General features: G+C 33.5%; 2 protein-coding genes across 3 annotated transcripts; one reads left to right on the top strand and one right to left on the bottom strand.

The window, feature by feature from the left end:
* Positions 1-514: 514 nt before the first annotated feature.
* LOC146908411 (Leucine-rich repeat protein kinase family protein) lies at positions 515-9,156 on the bottom strand. 2 transcript variants are annotated; one of them, XM_085723235.1, is made up of 21 exons: positions 9,068-9,156; positions 8,745-8,849; positions 8,185-8,335; positions 8,006-8,077; positions 7,763-7,896; positions 6,871-7,014; positions 6,707-6,778; positions 6,507-6,578; positions 5,908-5,982; positions 5,459-5,527; positions 5,281-5,349; positions 5,105-5,173; positions 4,831-4,917; positions 4,600-4,668; positions 3,887-4,398; positions 3,056-3,214; positions 2,683-2,966; positions 2,069-2,120; positions 1,529-1,788; positions 1,156-1,290; positions 515-925 (listed from the first exon to the last, which is right to left on the bottom strand). In XM_085723235.1, exons 7-21 carry the CDS (start codon positions 6,772-6,774, stop codon positions 554-556), a joined length of 2,352 nt encoding a protein of 783 aa, XP_085579361.1. In that variant the 5' UTR covers positions 6,775-6,778; positions 6,871-7,014; positions 7,763-7,896; positions 8,006-8,077; positions 8,185-8,335; positions 8,745-8,849; positions 9,068-9,156; the 3' UTR covers positions 515-553. The 2 variants fall into 2 exon arrangements, with proteins under 2 accessions (XP_085579361.1, XP_085579360.1); XM_085723234.1 differs by having other exon boundaries at positions 7,825-7,896.
* Positions 9,157-10,617: 1,461 nt separating this feature from the next.
* LOC146908410 (uncharacterized) lies at positions 10,618-11,114 on the top strand. Its single transcript, XM_085729267.1, has 2 exons — positions 10,618-10,635; positions 10,758-11,114. Exons 1-2 carry the CDS (start codon positions 10,618-10,620, stop codon positions 11,112-11,114), a joined length of 375 nt encoding a protein of 124 aa, XP_085585393.1.
* The last annotated feature ends 10,108 nt before the right edge of the window (positions 11,115-21,222 follow it).

Raw genomic sequence — 21,222 nt, 5'->3', positions numbered from 1 at the left:
TAAAAATCAAACTTTTGCTTATATTAGTGACCGGAGGGTGTACTCAAGAGTAAAGATATTCTTATTCTTGTGACAAAGGGATCATCGTGAATTATACGGGCATGATCAATAGCTCGTATGAAGATCAAACTCACGATTTTCTTATCACTTCACTTCTTAACTCTCACCCCAAATTATCAAGTCAACCTTATATCCTCTCCTAAAAAATATTATATGTTAAGTTAAATTGTTAAAAATACTCAACATTAAAATAAAAAGTATGTGACAATAAAAAATATGTGCTTCCATGATTTGGACAAACCACAAAAAGGCTATTGGTAAATATATCAATCTTGTAACAATAGATCATATCTTGATAATGTTTTTTTTTCTTCTTTTTGTCAGCAAATTTGTTTACATAAGTACAAAATTTACAAAGTCCCATGTAGGATGGGAAACAGCAACTATCTCCCTATAAACTCTCTATCTTTGGTATTATCAAAAAATGTATACTTAATTTGGTATACTTACATTCTTTTTGGAAGATCTGAGGGAGACTAATAACTACAAGGTCTCAACGAGGAACGATAGTAGGAATGACATCGCTGACAAGATCACTTCCTGACACATATGAGGACATGTGTTGTTGGTCCTTTCTCATCGTAATGAATCCTGATGTTGTTGTCGATGATGAAGATGAGGGTGCCATTTTACCAGAATTATCTAAAGAAATATCTGATGATAAACTAATTTCAGTTTCCGGTAACAAGGCTATAATGTCTTCCAATTCCCTCACCACATCTAACATTGATGGTCTCTCCTCTGGATGGTCATGACAGCAACTGAGGGCCAGTGCTAGGAACTTGTCTAAGCATTCGGATGGATATTCGCCCATTCTATCGTCTATAATGGAATCTATCAAGCCAGCTTGACAAGCCAGATTAACCTGATAAAATTACGTACCATAATAGATATAAGAGTACGTTTAAACAGTAGTATTTCTTTCAACATGGTTGGAAAATAAAGTGTTGCTGGACAGTGTCAATTTACTCTCTTAAATTAATGAAATTTTAAAATGTCTTCTGAATGTGAGCATAAGTTTTATCATCCAATGCTTTTGGTAATATAGTTATTATCGTAAAATAAAGAAAAAAGACACAAAAATTAAAAATGTACCTCGCGGACAATGTTTTTCCCACGTGATATTGGATGCATGCCCGTCAAAAGCTCCAAAAACACAATTCCCAAGCTGTATACATCACTTTTATCAGTTAACTTATGAGTCATCATATATTCTGGATCCAGGTAACCCTGCACCAAAGTTACAAAATAGTTAGTATATTCGATCGAGCATTTCAATGATTGTTTCAAAATATTGTTAATTTCATCAAGAACCAAACTGTTTTTTTTAGGGGAAGAACCAAATTGTTTGATAACTACAATTTCAGGAACTAAATCAATTATTCATACTATTAGGAACCAGCAATATAACTTCAAGTCTTCAATGTTAGAATTGAAATCATTCCTAAATTTTCTTTAGCAAATTTACCGGTGTTCCCTTCACAACTGTTGACACATATTTAGGTACAGCTCCCTCTTCATCTGAGTATGGTATAAGTCGTGACAATCCAAAATCAGCCACTTTCGCTGTGAACTTTGAATCTAGCAGTATGTTGCTGGCTTTAATATCTCTGTGGTATATAGGAGGGTTAGCCTCTGTATGCAGATATAGTATGCCTTTGGATGCACCCATTGCAATCCGTAATCTCATGAAAAAACTTAGGCCTTCCTTGCATTTTTTACTTTTACCTGCCAGATCACAGTATTGATTAGTTTGTGTCATCTACAACATAAAAAATTTAAAATCATGATGCAAATGTCTTCCTTTTTAACTTCTACAATATGTTCAACTTTGCATGAGAATAAACAATATTTTGGCAAAAAAACTAAAAATTGAGAGCAGAGAGCAAGAATATGAAAACCGAAACGAGTTCATATCCATAACCAACATAAAGGAGCCGATATATATTTAAACTTGAAATAGATGACATTTCTAATTTCAATACAAAAATTTCCGATGATTCCTTACCAGAAATCCATTCCCTTAAGGTGCCATTGGGCATGAATTCATAAACCAGCATCTGAACCAAGAAAAATAGTATATATGAGATAATATTATGGTAAACTATCAAGCAATACAACAAAACATATGTCTAACCTACGATTACATATTTGAGTTCCAAACATAAGATTAATTCAATAATATTAAAATAATAGAAATATTCAAGAAAAGAACTACAGTCGAAATAGACATAACTTTAACATACAGTGACATATTCATTGCCTTCGATTAGCTACAATCTCAACTCACATATGAGCTTAACAGAACAGACACACCAAACCAGATCAACAGAAAGAACCAGCACAGGAAAAGGGTTGAATAAACAAAAGGAAAAGATGTGCATATATTCGAGGTCTCTCCACCAGATTTCCAAACACATTCAAATAGGATGTGCGAGTGTTTTATATTTTGTTAAAATCTATGACTTATAGTTAGATGAATGTTTATCCTATGGTATGGAAGTTTAATAATTATGTATAGTAGAACAAATTTATTTTCTCATTTTATTTTAAATTCTTCAATAAAATTAAATTAGGTGCAAGATAATATACATAAGATAAGCGTAGCTATGGATTATATACCTGCTCTCCTTCTTCGTCACAGTAGCCCACTAGTGAGACAAGATTTCGATGATGTAATCTTGATAAAAGCTCAATCTCAGTCAGGAATTCTTTTTGTCCTTGCAATGAATTTTCTCCTGCTCGCTTAACGGCAACGAATGTTTCATCGGATAAAATGCCCTTATAGACACTTCCATAACCTCCTTCACCGACTTTAGTTGTGATATCAAATTTGTTAGTAGCATGAGTCAACTCTTTCAAAGTGAATGATTTCACACCATCTACTTTGATACATACACTAGAAGCTGCAAAAAGAAATAGCCATTCAAATAAATTTCTTTCTTTGAAAATCAATCAAATAGACATTATCCAACGAAAGCATTGAAATACTTACACATACGCTTCCTGGAAATCAAGTGCTTGTATTTCGAATTTCTTCTAAAAAGTAGGAGCATGATTATTGCAGATATTGCTAAAACACTAGCAACAGCTCCTAATATAATTGCAACTATTATGCCTGTTTTTTTCTTTCCGTCTTCTGTATGAATAATTACTATAACAATAAAATGAAAGTTATATCAGAGAAACTCAGTAAAGGGAATACATTATATAAACTAAACCTTAATACTAAAAATTTACACTAGCTATCTGACTCGTTAACATTAATGGAAAACTATTTCTACATTCACATTTATCTTTTGTGGATCAAGATATTTCTGGTTTTTTTACACTTCATTTTTTACTGCGAGGATTAGTTTGGACGTAAATGGACAAATGCCCTCATCTTTTTAGTTTACAACCCATGTTTCTTTGTATGTGAATAAAACGTCACAAAAAATAAGGCATACACCATTAAAGAACTAAAGATTAATGCCTTCAACTTTCAAGCAACATCTCTCAGGTAAAATCAAACTTCCAATTGTCAACATCTAAGTTAAGCAATGGTACATTAAATGAAAGTGTATTTTTTTATTTATTTTTTTGGTACAAAATGAGAGTGTATATTAACAACAACAATAATAATAATCCTTGCAATTTCTTTACACCATACATATGAAATTGCCTATCACTTCTACAAGCAGCAAAAGAAATTTCTTTTAGATTCGTTGTTGTTAAATAGTACATACATTTGGTTGGATGCAAAGATATAATATAGTCAAGGAGGCATAAAAAATGTTATGTATAGTGTAAGATAACACTAAAATGTTGAGATTGAGAAACTTACTATTTGCATAAGGTCCTAGAAGAGTGACATTCAGGAGTTCATATGGTCCAAAGAAATCCGTGCGAGGGAATCGCCATGATGTAAAGAGGCCACTAATCCGAAGGACCTCACTTATGTTGAATGTGTGAGATTGAGAATCATTAAATGAAGGGAAAAATTTTAAATACATTCTAAGACGAGGTCCCTCTTCCCATTCATAAGAATCTATTGATAACTGAAAGGTTTTTAAGTGTAAGGAATCGGCTATGTATGATTCAAAACTATTTATATAGGGAGGAAAGTAAGAAAAACTTGGACTTTTAAGCCTATATCCAATTCTTAGAGGTGCTGCGCAATAACAAGAAACTGGGGATGACGGTGCATATTCAAAGAAATTGTCTGCTGCACAGCTTTGAATGGGGCAGACAGTGGTCGAATTTTTAAATTCTTCATCTACTTCACGTCCTTCATGATCACAATATTCACCAATTCTTTGTATGTTGGACTTATTGCAAACAGGATTTCCGGAAAGCCTTTATGGAAGAAAAAAAAGAAACGATAAGATATTGATGTAACACCAAACCTATAAAAACTAATGATAGTATAATCCTGACAATAAAAATTAAATATAATGAGTGAAATAGTCAATACTATGAACATAAATTGAACTATAGCGAGAGAATCTGATCATATGGTTGCATGGAATATATTACTGAAAATATTAATTAAAGTACCTTAAGGTAACATTTACTGGGGGATTCAGATCTCCGAAAACGTCAGAAAGCAAGTTGTTATGCACATCACTGCAATGATAGAACAAACACACATAATTTACTTTGGAAACAACGTAAATCAAAATGCACTCCACTATTTTACAAGAGTGAGCCTCTTGTCAAAATATATTAGTTGGATGCAAAAAATAAATATTCCTTAAGGTTGACGAGTAATTCAGATTAAGAAGTTACATTATAAGTTTCGCCTTCCCACTGAAGGATAGGTTCTGCCATATGGTAGCAGGGAAGGACCCAGTCAGTAAATTGTTCTCTAGTTGCCTGTGTTTGACAGTGAAAACAAAACGTTAACCCAATAAGTGAAGAACTTCACCAGACTAAAAGTCTTGCTGGATTCGAAATGGAAATTTGCTTCTCATAAATAGAAATTTATTTAGAAATTTTAAGATATGATTATGTAATGATTAAAGAAATATTATGTGAAATACAAGTTGATGAGGATTCTCACAATCTTTGAAGATGAGGATATACTACGCCTCGAGGAATTGATCCATTGAGTTTGTTATGGGACAGATCACTGCAATAGCAAAAAAAAAAAATACTATATTAATATTGTGATGAAGATAAGTAAACTAGGATCAATAGAGATACAAATTTTATAAATAAAATTGGCTATTTACATACACAGTTGTCATATTTTCTGCAAGTTTCGTTAATGGTATAGGTCCAGTGAACTGATTCCAGCTTAGATCCCTAAAACATGAACCAAACACAAATGAGTTTGTATCCAAAGCAGAAGTAAATGATTTCATTATCATCAGGCACAGTATAAAACAAAGCCACAAGATATACTTCAACATACAAATATGCAAGTCTTGGTATTAAACTGAAATCAGGAAGAGCTCCTTGCAGACTGCAATTTCTTAGACTCCTGTTAAAATACAAAAGGAAACATTAGCTCAAGGAACAAAAATCGATCTGTGTTCTTCAATTCACTGTCCGAAATTTGACAGTATGCTTTTCTTAGTTCAAATCCTACTTGAGCCTCAAATGTAGCCTAATATTTTTATAGAACACCTTTATATGAATGCTCTTTGGCCATGAATCATGGAAAAACAAGTACTCCACATGCTATGTCAAAACTCAAATTTTTGAAGGGTTAAGGAGAGACCACATGGCGAAAATCGATTTGGAGGCCATTTCTAACATTTTGACTTAGTTTATGGCTAAATAATAGTCATCAAATTTTTGTAACGTCCTATGTTAAATGAGAAACAGAAAAAGGACATGTAGACAAACAATAGTACTTACAGTTTTACTAGCCTCGGTAGATTTTCATAGGTAGACGGAATTCCATTCCCGCTGAAATTATTATTATCAAGTTGGCTGCAAGGAAACAAGAAAGTATGAAAATCACAGACTATACCAAAATCCCTGTTGTGGCCAAGCTTAAGTACACACAAGACCATATATACAGACAGGCATGCAAAATGGTTGTAGAGTATACTAGTAAAATTCTTAATTAGTTGAGTGCGTAAAAGACTACAAATATTCTATTGCCGAAGTAACGCAAGAAGTGAGATTCAACTTTCCAAACCAAAAAAAGATTAATCATTTATAAGAGTCATGCAGTTGACTATTGCATTACATGATCAAAGAATCATTAAAAATGGTAAAACAAAATATAAAGGCTACAATTTGATTATTGACATTTGACACAAATGACTAAAAAATATGAAAGCAAAATGTCAATAGGGCTCTGAGTCTGACTCATCACACCAGAGTATAACATTGACATGTTCACTAAACCTCCCCAATAAATCAAGCAGATGCATGTCAATAATTTAACATATATACAATGAAGAAATTATTGCATGCTACTAATCTAGACAATGTGGAGCATAACATACAGTATTGCCAAACCGCGCAACTTGGAGAATTCTGGTGGAAGATGTCCAGTTAAGTTATTGTTGTCCAACAGCCTGCAAAGTCATGTCAACAAGCAGACAAAGTTAAAACTTGTAAAAAAAAAGGTCAATGCATCCTAGGATGCAACTCTAAAGTTTTAATCCATAATAAAGGAAATGTTAAAACTGGCTTCAATACTCACAAATGCATAAGGTTGGGTAGATTTGAAAGTTCAGGTGGAAGTTGACCATTGAATGAGTTGTTGTTCATGTGGCTGCAAAGATAAAAAATGAAGCAGATAAAGTACATGTAAGAAATCCAACTCGGTGTTTGTTGATGATGCATTTGGTTTAGAGATCCACTTACAGGTGTCTAACATTGAGCAAGTTAGCAAATGATTTTGGCACAGGACCTGACAATTGGTTTTCATCTAGTTGGAGTCTAGTCAAATTTTTAAGGTTGCCAAGCTCATCTGGTAAACTACCAGATAATTTATTTCCATTCAAGAGCCTGCATAGAAAATATGTCAGAATTATAACAATTCATATTACAACAGTGGCTGTAAGACTCGCAATGTTGTATGAGACATAGTCATTGTTTGGATAAACATCTTAATTAAGCGCTTATGCTATAAGCGCTTATCACATAAATGCTTATGTATAAGCTATTTCTATAACAAAAGCTAAAATAAAGTCAAACTATTATTATATATATGCTACAAGCTGTTTTCTAAGCTATCCTGGAGAGCTTATGGAAATAAGTTGAGAACAGTTTATGGATATGTCATAAGCTGTTTCCATAAGCTTTCTCAATCAATCTCACAAGAGCTGACGTAAGTAGCTAAGCTCAAACAAGTCAAACTCAATCCAAACAGACCCTTAATGTTGGATGGTAAAGTACCCCGAAAGTAAACTTAGTGTAACAGAATTGACGGATTAGTAAATGGGTTGTTCGAGCTGGATATTATATATGAAAACACTATATGCTCCACTGCATGATTGCGTCCTAAAAAAATGCTTAGATGCTCTTGTAGCCACACATAATTACGTCGAGTTCTCTTCAATCATGAACACCAACACACAGAAAGCAGAACATCAGAAATTTTCTTGTATGTTCAGCCAATTCTACTTCAAACTTATGTCACAAAGAAATAAAATAAGTTTATTTATAAAACATAAGGATATGTTAAGCATAGGTCCAAATTAAGATCCTTCTTTTGAAACAAAGAGACAGTGTCAAGTAGGACAGACAGCACCACCTTAAAACAAAATTTGATGAGGATCAATACTAATAATTCATCTTCTTTGGTAAAGTTCTTACAAGAGTCTCAATGATGTAATTTGTCCAATTTCCTTTGGTATTGTGCCTGTCAGATTGTTCCACATGAAATCCCTTCAAGCATAAAACAACGAAGATATTAGCGTGGTATAACACATTACCATTTATCCTTCTGACACATACATTTGTGTTCCAAAACATTTTAGAAAATGATAAAACTCACATTATCGCAAGATGGGAGAGCGAACCAAGCTGCGGTGATAGAGTTCCCGAGAGATTCAAAGTCATCAGGTAGCTAAAGTAAAATTTAATAACAAAAAAATTTAGAAATCTATGTAGAATTGATTATTGATTGAACTGAAACACAAGCAAAAAGAAAACAGAAGGACAAAAAAGACATACAGCTCGCGGATATGGAAGTAACCATCATCGCTCTTCTTGTCAAAACACCAAACTCCAGTCCAGTTTGCTGTACATGGGTCACCCTTATTCCAATTCCTCAGTTTGTTCATGGGATCAACCAAACTCTTTTTGATGTCTATCAATGCTTTTACTGCATACATACCGAAATTAGAATAAGATTGTTTGAGTTTAAAAACTTCAAATACCATATCAAATTACATGGAAGCAAAAGAGAACAAATATGAATTGACCAATAAATTTAAGCTAAAAATCTAGAATCAAAAGCTCTGAATTCTAGCTTTAATTAAAGATTAAAATCAACTCTGAAGTCAAAATCAATTCTAAGTAGAGAACTTTCAAACATGTCAAAATCAATTTTGTCTCCTCCAAAACTGAAACCAAACATAAACTAAGATTTTTTATGTCTCTATGACTACGATTGAGCTGCATTTGACCGCAATTCTCCCTGATTTTTCAACTTGAACTGAAATTTTAATCTAAACTCTAAAATCATAGAACAGAAAAATTCAGAATATTATAATTTGTTCCAACAAATTTACCTTCTGAAGGATCTGTTTTTTGTGAAGCAGCCATGAGGGTAATGAAACAAAATGAAACAGCAAAGACATATCCATGAACTCGTAGAGCCCACATCACAATATTCCCTAGAAATCAACCAAATAAAACACATGGAATACTATAAGAAGCATTGAAACATCATAGAAAAGAAACAATTTTCAGTTATATACATATGTATATATCATACAATTCAGAACAAAAATTGTATGAGTTACAGTGAAAACTCAATTAACACAGGTATATAACAGTTGTTAAATAAAATAATAATGAAAGAAACTAAGGAGAAAAGAAAAAAAAGTCTCACCAGGGAAGGTAGCTTATGATGAATGAGATGAAAATCTAAATCCTAAGTCAAAAATAGAGAGTCCGTGAGGAACTTATTAGCTAAATAATTCTCTTAAACCATGATTCACATATTATATACTAATGATTAATTCATGACAAGCATATGATATAATATTGACCGACCCTCTTGTATTTTATTTAATTATTAAAGTAAGAAAATGATTTTGTACCAAGAAATAAAAAAGTCAGCAAATGAGTATATGAGATGGCACTGTCATGGTTGGTTTGGTTTATCAAACTTTCTAAATTGTCAAACACGCCATTTTGGAAAGAAGCAAGCAGCCTTTTTAATTTCATATTTTGTTACTATTCTCTTAACTCTTGTGACCACCTCCACCACCTACTCATGTTAAATATGGAAAGTTTACCTAAACAATCATGTGCATTTGTGTCAGTATTTTTCCATAACTTAGGATGAGGGAAATGTTTTTTACATTTATGACACAAATTTGGACACAAGCATATTAATACGGTTTATGAATTGGATATTGTTTCTTTCATGTTGGAGAATAAACTAGAGATTTTTTCTTTCTTTTTTTATCGTACACATTTCTCGTATTTTCAAAATTTTCATTTTGTATTTGGATTATATCCAAACCGTTTAATTTGGATTATATAATATGAAACATGTATGTATATAAACAGCGATCAAAACCTCATCCTATATCAATTGTTGCGGCTTTTGTTCTAAAAAACCATAAAAATAAAATAAATAAAAAAGTAAAAACTGTCGAAACCTATCAAATAAAATAAAAAAATACCACTTGAAGAAACTAAAAATCAAATAAAATTAATGCAATTTTTCTGAGAATATGAAGAAAAATGGGTCTAAACACTAGAATTTTGAATTTTGGGGACGGAGTCGCGTAAGAAGTCATTTCTATGGAAGCCTTGATCCTTCATAATTTTTTTTGGACAAGTTTCGAAGGAAACTTGCACAATCATCCGAAAACCGGTTTTTTATTTTTCAACTAAAAATATGCATTTCCAAGACGTGAAATACAAGGAACACATTTGAGCACTAGGATGATTAGTATGGTTCTTAAATTGGCTATCCCTATCACAAACAAATTCAGTCTTCCGAACAAGTTTTTCCCATAATTTTTTTTGGCACAGAGAGGGTGTATAGGGGCGTTCAGAATTTTTAATCCAAAAAACAAGCACTTCACAATTCATAATCTAAAGGCACCTTTTACATGCTTCAAAGTAGGGTGTATAAGGGGTGTTCCGATTGTAAAAATCTGGAGTACATATTTTTTTTTTCAGATTTCGAATACGAATTGATGGAAAATTGATTTATTTCACCAAAACTTAATTGATCTACTTGACTAATCAAGTGTTAGGCTCAATTATTCAATAAGTAAGTCCAAAGAAAATTCTAGAGAGATGTAGAAGTAGATTCGTAATAGAAATACATAGTATTAAACGTGTGTGGTAGAGAGAAGCGTGTAGAACTCTCTCTTGATGTGTGTAGAATAATATATTGATGTATGTATAACTCTTCAGTCCATGGCGAGCTCAATCATGGTTTCTTCCGTCAATTTTGGCCTCTCATAGGTAGAGAAATTTTTTAAGCTAGTTGTTCTTGGTTCGAAGAATTTAGCTTACTCGTTAATCTTAATGATACTAATATTTCTCTTGTGGCGAAGATTGATCATCAACAAAGCTTGTGTGACTTGTATCCCATATCTTTAAGTAATGTCATCTATAAGATTCTCTTCAAAGTGTTGGCCAAACGCCTCAAAAAGGTGTTATCTAAGTATATCTCTAATTCTCAAGCCACTTTTGTTCTAGGTAGAGACATCCTTGATAATGCTCTTACTGCTTTTGAAGTCCTTCACTACATGAAGTGCAAGAATAAAGGCAAGGAAGGTTTTATAGCTCTAAAGTTTGATGTTAGTAAAGCTTTTGACAAAGCAAATGGATGTGTCTCCGAGTTGTTGCAGATAGTATGGGTTTTTCTAACACATGGATTCGTTGGATTATGCAGTGTGTCACCTCAATAAGTTACCATGTTCTTCTTAATCGTGACAAAGTATGTCGATTACTCTTCTTTGTGACCTTAGACAAGGTGATCCTATTTCATCTTATCTTTATATTATTTTCTCATGTGGCTTATTTTCTTGGGAAATGTTAACCAGTGCCCCAGGGGCACTAGTTAAGGCCTTTAAAAGGTAACTTATCATGAAAATATGTGTAATCAATGCATCGGAAATCGAAATATTTGACTTTTTTATAAAATAATTTCTTCTTTTGGAATCCTTAAAGAGTGCCCCGGAGGCACTCGTTAACAAGACCATATTTTCTTTTATCAGTCATCACGAAGATAGAGATATCATTCATGGGGCACATTATCATTCATGGGGCACATATTTCTAGTTGTAGCCCTCCTATCATGCATCTTCTCTTTGCGGATGATAGTTTTTTCTTTTGCTATTGTGTCTAGATGGTGAAAATAGTTGAACTGATAGAAAGCGTCTCTCTATGATTTCTTCCTCGTCAAGACTTTCAAGTCCACCCTTTAAATCCAGTATAATAAGATCCCCCTCCACTCTTTTAATTTGCTCCCATAAATTTGTGATATGTTTCATATGTCACTCACCTAATAAAGCTCTAATGATCATGGACAACCTCAAGATAATCATCATATTTTAACAAATAGTTCAACATTATAAACGGATGTGATCCTCAATTCTCCCTAATATCAAAAACCATAATTGCCAATGATAGACAAACCTCTATCCAGAGCCCATTGCAAACAAGAATCTCAATTTGCTCATGATTTTTCAAACAAAATGAATCAATTAATATATTCATGCACACTTACATCTAATTGAGTTCAAGTAAACCTCCTACAAATTTATGGTAAATCCACCAATTATTCATCATCAATAAAATCATAAAAACAATTTATATCCTCCACTCTCGAAACTTCACCCATTCCTTTATGTTCCTCTTCATTTCGAATTGAATTGAAATCACCATACACTCCAACAACACCCCAAATTTTCCTCAATTATGTAGCTGATTTGTTGCGTATGTTCTTTCTTACTATGGAAGTCACATGGAGCATAAACATTAATGACATGCACTATAGCTCCATTTTGCTTCCACAAACCTTCTCCCATCAAAGTATGAGATAACATTGATGTGGAATTCATTTAACATAATTAAGATCACACTTAGTAAATGTTTACATGTATTTTTTGTCTAAGGAAAGTCAACTAAATCCAAAACATAAATAAATGTTTACTCGGTGTGAGTGCGGAAGTTTGAACAAGTTAATAGGTAGACTCCCCCACTATTTATGTATATAGAGAAAACACGTTTGTGACTCAACATATTCTCTCCCCATACTGAAATATAAGTAAAATGGATACTTAAAGAATTGATGTATATGGTTAAAAAAGTAAGTCTACATACATCAACTTTTCAACTTTCATTTTTGTTTATATTTTATTCCAGGATAGTGTACCAACTTCGTTTATATTGGGTCTTCCTTTATTGAACTTGTGATTTTTGTCGAATTCATTCCTGTTTTAGTAGATTCTTGATTTGTCGATTTGCTAGGTTGATATGAAAATGTTGACTTTTATATTGACGCAGATCATATTCATACAAATTTCAAAATCCTCTAAAAAAACTAATTAATTAACAACCAAAATATTGTGTAATATGATTAGAAACATTCCATGGAATCAATGTAAGTTAAATTAGAATGACGTGTAATGTGATTAGAACTTTTGTATGGAATCAACGTGGTTAATTAGAAATTAAAATGATTACTTACCAATAAAGACCAAACTTTTTGAGGGGACATAGTATGGAAATGATTATTGATTAATTATAATGATGTAAAATGTGAACAACTCATGTAATGTCAAAATGCTATAGCATGATGGAGTATAGTTTAATTTCAAATTTCTTTTAAATATTACTTTCGACATGTGGAGCCTGATCTCATTCACTTCAAGTTGTGTGACGGTGAAACCGTCCTGTCCTTCAAGTTGTACTTGTGATGTATTACCACTCCTTTATACTCGCTTCGGTCACTATTATAAACAAATTTTCACTTTTTAGATACATTGGATAATTAATGTATCTAGTTTATAATAAAGACTAGATACATTAATTATTTAATGTATCTAAAAGTGAAGTTTTGCTTATAATAATGACCGGAGAAAGTATTTTTTAGTATATCGATTTTACAACTTGATATTTTTTTCTATTACATCTATATCCTTAACAAAAAATATATACATCTATAAACTTTTAGTTAAACCTCTATTAGAAGAAATACGCCTAATTTCTTTTCAAAATTTCAACTATTATACTTTTTGCTTATTCTCTCACTTTTTTTTTTATTTTCCGTCTTTCTCGTCCTCTCATTTTCAAATTCAAACTCATTTTTCATATAAAAAAATGTGTTTATTTTTTACATGCGAATGTGATAAAAGATATGCATGAATTAAATTCACATAGCTATCGATATAAGATAATTCAGTCTCCGCGAGCTTAACTCATTTACTAAAGATATTGCATAATACATGTAGAAGCTGATGTTCAAACTCCTCACTTCTCCACATTTAAAATGTGTGAAAACAAATATAAACTAATTCAATTGATGTATAAGATTATGTTAGTTAATTCAATCAGGTGAATTTTTGTCTAAAATATTCAGTTCATATATATACACTTTTATTTTTTGATATATATATATATATATATATATATATATATATATAATATACTTTTAAATTACACTTGAAATCACATAAACCTCTAATTAACCTTTGAAATTTTTATATTTTCTCCACCGTTTAATTTTGAGCTTATTTTTGTTGATGTGTTTGTTGAATAATGAGTTGACCACTTTTTTTTAGATCGTCTTAACGGAGATCTTCATACTAAAAGCATAAGTTAAACTCACGATTTTGCGGATGAGTCAATTCTTTACCGATTAAATTGTGTTAACCTTTATTGGCATTCTCTTTAATTATTTCAATTTATTTTTACTCGTGTAAAATCATATCTGTTCACAGCCATGGTTATAACTGCTCAACCAAACATCAAAGTGGAAAGGGAAAGGCATTGACTAATAATAATTAAGCAAAATGTGAACAGCATATATTAGTGTAAATCTGGTATGATGTTTGTCTTGTATTTCTTTTCAATGTCTCTTTCGAGTTTTGATATAGATCATGGCCGACTGAATTAGATAACACTAAACTTCCATTTAATTATTTAAAGTTTGTTCAACGTGTGTAATATTGCATATAAAAAATAACTTAAAACAACTAAAAATCACAAATTTTTATTAAAAAACAGTAATTATTTATTAAAAATTATATATTTAATAACAAGTTTTTTTTTTTTTCATTTCATGGCCCCCTTGATTTTTTTTTTTGGCTCCGCCACTGACCCCAAACCTTGTATATATTATGCATTGTCCTAACCAACTGAGCTAAGCTCACGAGGACATTAAGAAAGAGTTTAATGATGCACACAATGTTAAAAAAAAAGTTTTGCATTATCAACAAATCATCATCCATCGATCAGTGCAACCAAATTAGGGCATGTTTATTTAAGATTTAAAAAAAAAAAACTTAATGTTTAAGTTACGTTTGTGTGTAACCTTTTTTAAAAATTGATTTTTATGCTGAAAATAAGAAGTTTTTTATTATCCCATGAGTTTAGCTCAACTGGTAGGGATATTGCATATTATATGCAGGTGCGGGGGTTCGAACCCTGGACACCCCATTTCTCCACAAATAAATTGTGTGAGCTCTTGCCACTAGGCTACTTGACCCCACTAGGCTACTTGACCCAAAAAAAAATTATTAGCTTTTGAATAAATCATTTAGGCTACTTGACCCCACTAGGCTACCTGACCCAAAAAAAAAATTATTAGCTTTTGAATAAATCATTTTTAGCAGAAAAGAGTAAAATACAATTTCTCTTTTTAGAATTTCAAACAAATAGAAAATAACATAATATTCTTAAAAAGCCACTAGGCTACTTGACCCAAAAAAAAAATTATTAGCTTTTGAATAAATCATTTTTAGCAGAAAAGAGTAAAATACAATTTCTCTTTTTAGAATTTCAAACAAATAGAAAATAACATAATATTCTTAAAAACATCTAAAAATGTTTTATTATTTATAAAAAAATTACAAACAAACATAATTAAAACATCAAATATATAAATCAAGTGATTAGACTCAAGTGGTTAATGAGCTATGCACGGAGGGTGACATAAAAAAAATTGAACATCTATTTTGTAAAAACTATTTCGACAATAAAAAACCTTCAAAATACTATGTCAATATATCGTGACTAAAAAAAACATCAAAAATAATTTTTTAAGAATTTTAAACAAATGGGCCATTAATCTCATTAATTGATATAATAAAGTTGCACTAACATGAGATATGACTTTTTTGCAGAGGAACATGAGATATGACTTAATTACCTTGCAAATCTTTCTAATTTTTGATTAGTTTATTAAACTGATAAAAAAATTCTAGAGAATATACGTAACAAAAATGTGCACATCATATGATGTGTGTATCGTTAATTGACTTAAACTTCCTTGATGACTTTGTGTGCATATGGATTACTTCTTTTTTGCTAGAAAATTCATTAATAGGAGACAGAATCTTCTTGTGTTCAAACTATGATTTCCTCATGGGTGACCATGTTCTTCAAAAGACACTTTTATGACTTAAATGAAATATATTATTTTAATTAAGTTGTATATATATCAAGGCTTTATTCAAGAAGAATTATATTTGCATGTGTTAATTCAACATTTAAATATATATAATTCCTGACATTTTTTAATGAAGAAATTTTGACATAGCACTGCACTGTAGGTGTTGGAACTGGAGTGGAATTTTGCATAGGAGGAGAACAAGTAGAATACCACAAGGAGTTAGGTAATAGGGATTAGTTATATAACAACTACAAAGTCATATCCTACTAACGTGAGGTTAGCTAAATGAATAAAAAGCAGTATAAATCATATGCAGTATATATCAAAATCATTGACATCTAAGTATTTTTTTTTTTTTTTAAATTGTTCTCATATTTTTTATTAGTCTTCTTTGCCTTTAGCAATTGAACTATCCTATTTCTGATTTACTGTTTTTACAATCCAATTTATAGGTGTTTTTTTATTACCTGAGAAAAAGGAAAGCAAAAACAAAACAAAAACAAAACAAAAACCAAAGAAAGATAACTAATAACCACGCGGATAACTAGCACTCATACAATATGACATAGAAACAAGCGAAGCTTAGTTGGAGGATCAAGAATAGTCATGAGATCATTAGTAGACTTTACGTCAAACTTGGCTAAAACGTCGGCACACGTATTGTACTCCCTGGAATGTGACAAAGTTAAAAAGCCCCAATCTTTATCCATGTACTTTCTTATAGTAGCTATCTCATTCTCGTAGTGATGATGAAGACATCTACATAATGTTTCAGATGAATATTTTGAATGGAATCAGTGTAGCAAATGATATTTTTTCAGTCGTTCGAACAAATTTGAATCCTAAGGAGAAAAGCCAGGATTATATCATGAAGAATATTCGAGTAACTAATATTACCATGGAATCCACACGTGAAACCTCTATTGGAGTCTCTAATTAGGCCACCAAAGCCTACCATTCCCGGGTTGGATTAATCACTATCATCTACATTAAGGGTGTGTTTGGATTGAGGGTTTAGAAGGGGAAGGGAGGGGAGAGTTCACTTTTAATTTTTAAATTACGAACAACGTAAAAAAAAAATTATAAATAATTTAATTGTTTTTGAAGTATTATATAATTGTTTATCATGTTGTTAATTCAATTTTCTAAAAATCATTTTATAATGTCCGTAATTTAAAAAAGGAAAGTAAACTCTCCCCTCCATTCCCCTCGTAAACCCTCCATCCAAACACACCCTAAGAATACGAGTTCATCTTTGCTCCATTTAGCCTTACTCCATTTACTCCTTTTCAATGCATAGATGTATGACACATGGTAAAAATAAATCCAAGGGCTGAAATTAAAAGGTTAACATAAACACTTATCCATCTTATTCCATCTATCTTCTTCTCGTCACCTAATCTCCATTGTCGCTCTCTCTCTTTCTCTCTCCACCACCACCACCACCGCCGCCCCTCTCCGTCAGTTCCAGTTATAATCCCAACCACCATGAAACTAGTGTTTTAATCAAAATACCCATTCTGATTCATTGATTTACAATTAAGAAGAAATCCCTAAATTAAGATGAAACCCTAAAATTAAGAAGAAATCAAAACAACTACGTGATATCCATAATTTTATGCATTTGATCAGATCTGAAGCAAAGGCATCAAAACAAATTTCATAACGTAAAACAAGAGAGTTGAATAAATTTGGAGCAGAGGAATCAATGATAAACTCAGAAAAATGAAGGTGATGAAAAAGAAGAAAAGGAAGCATCTGGTGGTGTGAATATGGGACCCAAAACGTTTGGTTCTTCTTTGGATATGTTTCATTACTTTCACAATTTTCTTCATGCTTGGCCTCAGAATCTCAATGTTAACAAGTATGAGCACATGATGTTGCGAGAATTGCTCATGAATGGAGGATGTATGGTGTTTGTGTACCGGTGATTGTGATGATGATAGAAATAAGATGCATAGGTCTCTATGTTAACCATTTAATTTCAGCCCTTTGGATTTATTTTTACCACGTGTCATGCATCTATGCATTGAAAAGGATCAAATGGAGCGATATTAAATGGAGCAAAGATGAACTCTAAGACCATCTCCAATGGTGGTGTCTTTACCAATTAAGACACCGTACCTAATAGGTACCCCCATTGGGGAATTTTTTTTTGGGGGTCTCTTAAGACCCGGGGTCTTATTTAAGACCCCCAACTTTAAACGGGACCCGCACACTTTTAATATTAAAAAATTGAAATGTAGTTATATAAAATTATTGATAGTTGATTAGTGGGTCCCATTTAAGAACTTTGTGTGAGATCTGGGCTGGAGGGATTGAGTGCTTATTAGGTACTACTATTAAAAAATAATAAAAGAGTGATGTGTACGTGTGTGACCCATTTAAGTACCCAAAAATGGGTGTCTCCATTGTGGATGCTCTAAGAATACATGTACTAGATTGTCCTCTCTGTCAAGCAATAAATCGAGTTTGATGTTTTGTACTCTCCTTACATATATCACCAAAAGCATGAGCAGCATCACACGTCATATAATTAATTTTTAACAAGAATTCAATAGAATATAATCAAATTAAATAGCCTTTGTTTGCTAATAGGTACATATATTGCCGTATCCTCTAGCACCAAAAAAAAAAAAAAATCCTAAGAATATAATTAGATCTTATTGGCAAATTTTCAACTGTTGTCCAATCTTATGGTTGAGGTTTTTGTTTTACGGAGAAATATGGTGATGCATTTATATAGTTGGGTAAAGTGAACAAGTTACTTGTTCCATCTTGCCCCTTAATTAAGAGTGTTACTTTTCCCACCCTATGGCCTCCTCGCGCGTCCTATGCAAATTACCAACATACCATCCGGAATATATAATCCGGAATAACTATGAAAATTCCGGATTATATAATCCGGACAATTGCGACATATTAAAGGAACTTCACCCCCCATTTTTACAGTTTTATATTTTCACTTTCCCAAACTCTCTCTCTCTCTCTCTCTCTCTCTCTCTCTACATTATCCCAAATTCCGAACACAACAAATCTTGTCCAAATTTGGAGTTTTTTTGCTCAAAAGCACCGCATTTCAACCCTTGTCAAACATCATGGAAGGTAAGTTCGATTTCTGTAGTCATGCAAGTTCAATTAGTTCGTTTTTTTTTTTTGAATTCTGTCGAATCCAATCCGGATTTTGTTTTTCGGACTAGGTTGTTCCCTTCCGGAATTTGAAATCCGGACAAACCCAGAATGTTATTTTGCTTCTGTTTTGTGCTATTTGATTGTGCTGTTTGATTGTGATGGTTGATTACCCTAATTTGAATGTTACAGAAGGTTCAACTTCTAATACTCAGCGCGTAAGGGAGGCAGGGCATGCTTCCCGTAGGAGAGCGCGTAGGCAACAGATGGAGGATGAAGGTGCTGTTAGTCCGAGGCGTCGGGGTGCTAGAGGACGCCATGCTGATGTCGGTCCTGATGTCGAGCAGCAGCCGGATCAGCAAGAGGACATAGAGCAGGAGATGCCTGATGTGGAGTTGCAGCGTATGGAGGAGCAGGAGCTTGAGGAGGAGCTGCAGGGTATGGACAAGGAGATGGAAGATGGCGAGCCACAGCAGAGGCGAAAGAAGAAGGAGAAGGTGGTGGACCCTGAGCCATTACAAGACTATCCTGGTGGCCCACACCAGACTGACCTGCTGTGGAGGTACCATGTGCACGTGGCCAGGAAGGCTGCTGATGGCGTGGTATGTATTGTTTAACTCACTTTATATCTGAAGCTCATTTTATATCTGAAACTGCTTGGTTATGTACTGTTTATATCTGACTGGTTTATTTATTGTTAAATATGTTTGTGAAGCCATGAATTTAAACTCACTTTATTAATTATAAATATTTGTAGTGGCGTGGAAAATTAAAATGCATCAACAACGGAAAGAAGATAGAGGCGATGCATGATGATGACACCAGACCTATCATGGCTGCACGTTGGTGGGAGAGCAGATTGCGTCGCACATGCCTTGGTTGGCTCCACGTAGGGATGGCAATTGGACCCAAGTCCAATGGGCACCCGCAAAAAATACCCATGATGGGCAGGTAAATACCCGCATTAATGGGTATGGGTGCGGGCTCGGGTAATTACCCTCAAAGTTGAACGGGTATGGGCGCGGGTACGGGCACTCTAGTACCCACCCCGCCCCATGCCCGCAGTTTTATTTAATATTAAAGTTAGTTAAGTAATCCTAAGTCTTTGATATTTATTATAATATGCACTTGTTTTTTATATTTTAGATGCTTTTTATTTGGTTAAATAATATGATGCGTAGTAATTTTTATGTTGATTTAAAAGATTTATGATCATATTTTAATTATGGTGTGATATTTTTATTTATTTATTATCTTTTTGTTGTGAAAGTGCGGGTAATGGGCGCGGTTACGGGCGCTTAGATGCCCATAGGGTATGGGGACGGGCACCATACTTGTTACCCACGAGGGTATGGTCATGGGTACGGGGATTTTTTAGAAACGCGGGTACGGGGATGGGCGCTATAGTACCCTGCCCAAAGGGTACCCATTGCCATCCATAGCTCCAGGATACGAGCTACACGATTATTGATCATGGGCTGATCTGTGCGTTCGTGGAGAGGTGGCACAAGGAGACTTCCAGCTTCCACCTTCCGTTTGGGGGAGATGACAGTCACATTTGATGATGTGGCCTCTTTGCTGCATATCCCCATTGACGGCATGCTCTTGTCCCACGGGTCCATATCACGGGACGAGGCGGTGGAAAGGATGGTGGAGTACTTGGGGTCTGATCTGGGTGATGCACTCAAAGAGGTCGAGAAGACCAAAGGTGCACATTGCAGATTTAACTACTTGGAGAGGATATTCAAGGAGCGTTTGAAGGAGCAGAGGGATTTGGTGGACCAGTATGGTGTGACTGAGGAGGTGGAGAGGTTGCGGGACCAGGCTGTTCACATATATTTGCTATACTTGGTGGGGATCACGATCTTCAGTGACAAAAGTCAGTGGGCTGTGGATGTTGTCTACCTGAAGTACTTCAGAGACCTTGATCTTTGTGCCGGTTATTCATGGGGAGCTGCGGCACTAACTCAGTTGTATAAGGAGCTCAATAATGCTGCACGTTGGAACACCAGTCAAGTGGCAGGATACCTGAGTTTGTTGCAGGTATAAAATAAGAACTATGTTTAATTTTTTTTAATTTGAGTGTATATGGTTTGTATATTTATATGTGGTTGTCTTTGATGCAGGCTTGGGTGTTTCATCACTTCATAAGTATGGAAAGCAAGGATGTCTGGGACGGATATGTGGAGAATTTGTATCCACGCGCGATGCTTTTTGTGCCACTGCATGGTTTAGGCACGGTGGACAACTACAGGAACTATCTAGATGCG

Source organism: Medicago sativa, chromosome 7 (genome assembly GCF_051527215.1).
Source record: "Medicago sativa cultivar Bolivia chromosome 7, Bolivia_mono, whole genome shotgun sequence".
NCBI lineage: Eukaryota > Viridiplantae > Streptophyta > Magnoliopsida > Fabales > Fabaceae > Medicago > Medicago sativa.
This window is presented reverse-complemented; position numbering and strand designations above follow the sequence as displayed.

What these genes read in the sequence shown, in the direction of transcription:
- LOC146908411 (XM_085723234.1), bottom strand. Translation starts at nt 8,838, where the DNA reads ATGTGGGCTCTACGAGTTCATGGATATGTCTTTGCTGTTTCATTTTGT. An exon ending in GGGAAGGCGAAACTTATAAT is followed by an intron (nt 4,669 to 4,830) that starts GTAACTTCTTAA and finishes CTATCATTGCAG; the next exon opens with TGATGTGCATAACAACTTGC. An exon ending in CCAGTAAATGTTACCTTAAG is followed by an intron (nt 4,399 to 4,599) that starts GTACTTTAATTA and finishes TCTTCCATAAAG; the next exon opens with GCTTTCCGGAAATCCTGTTT.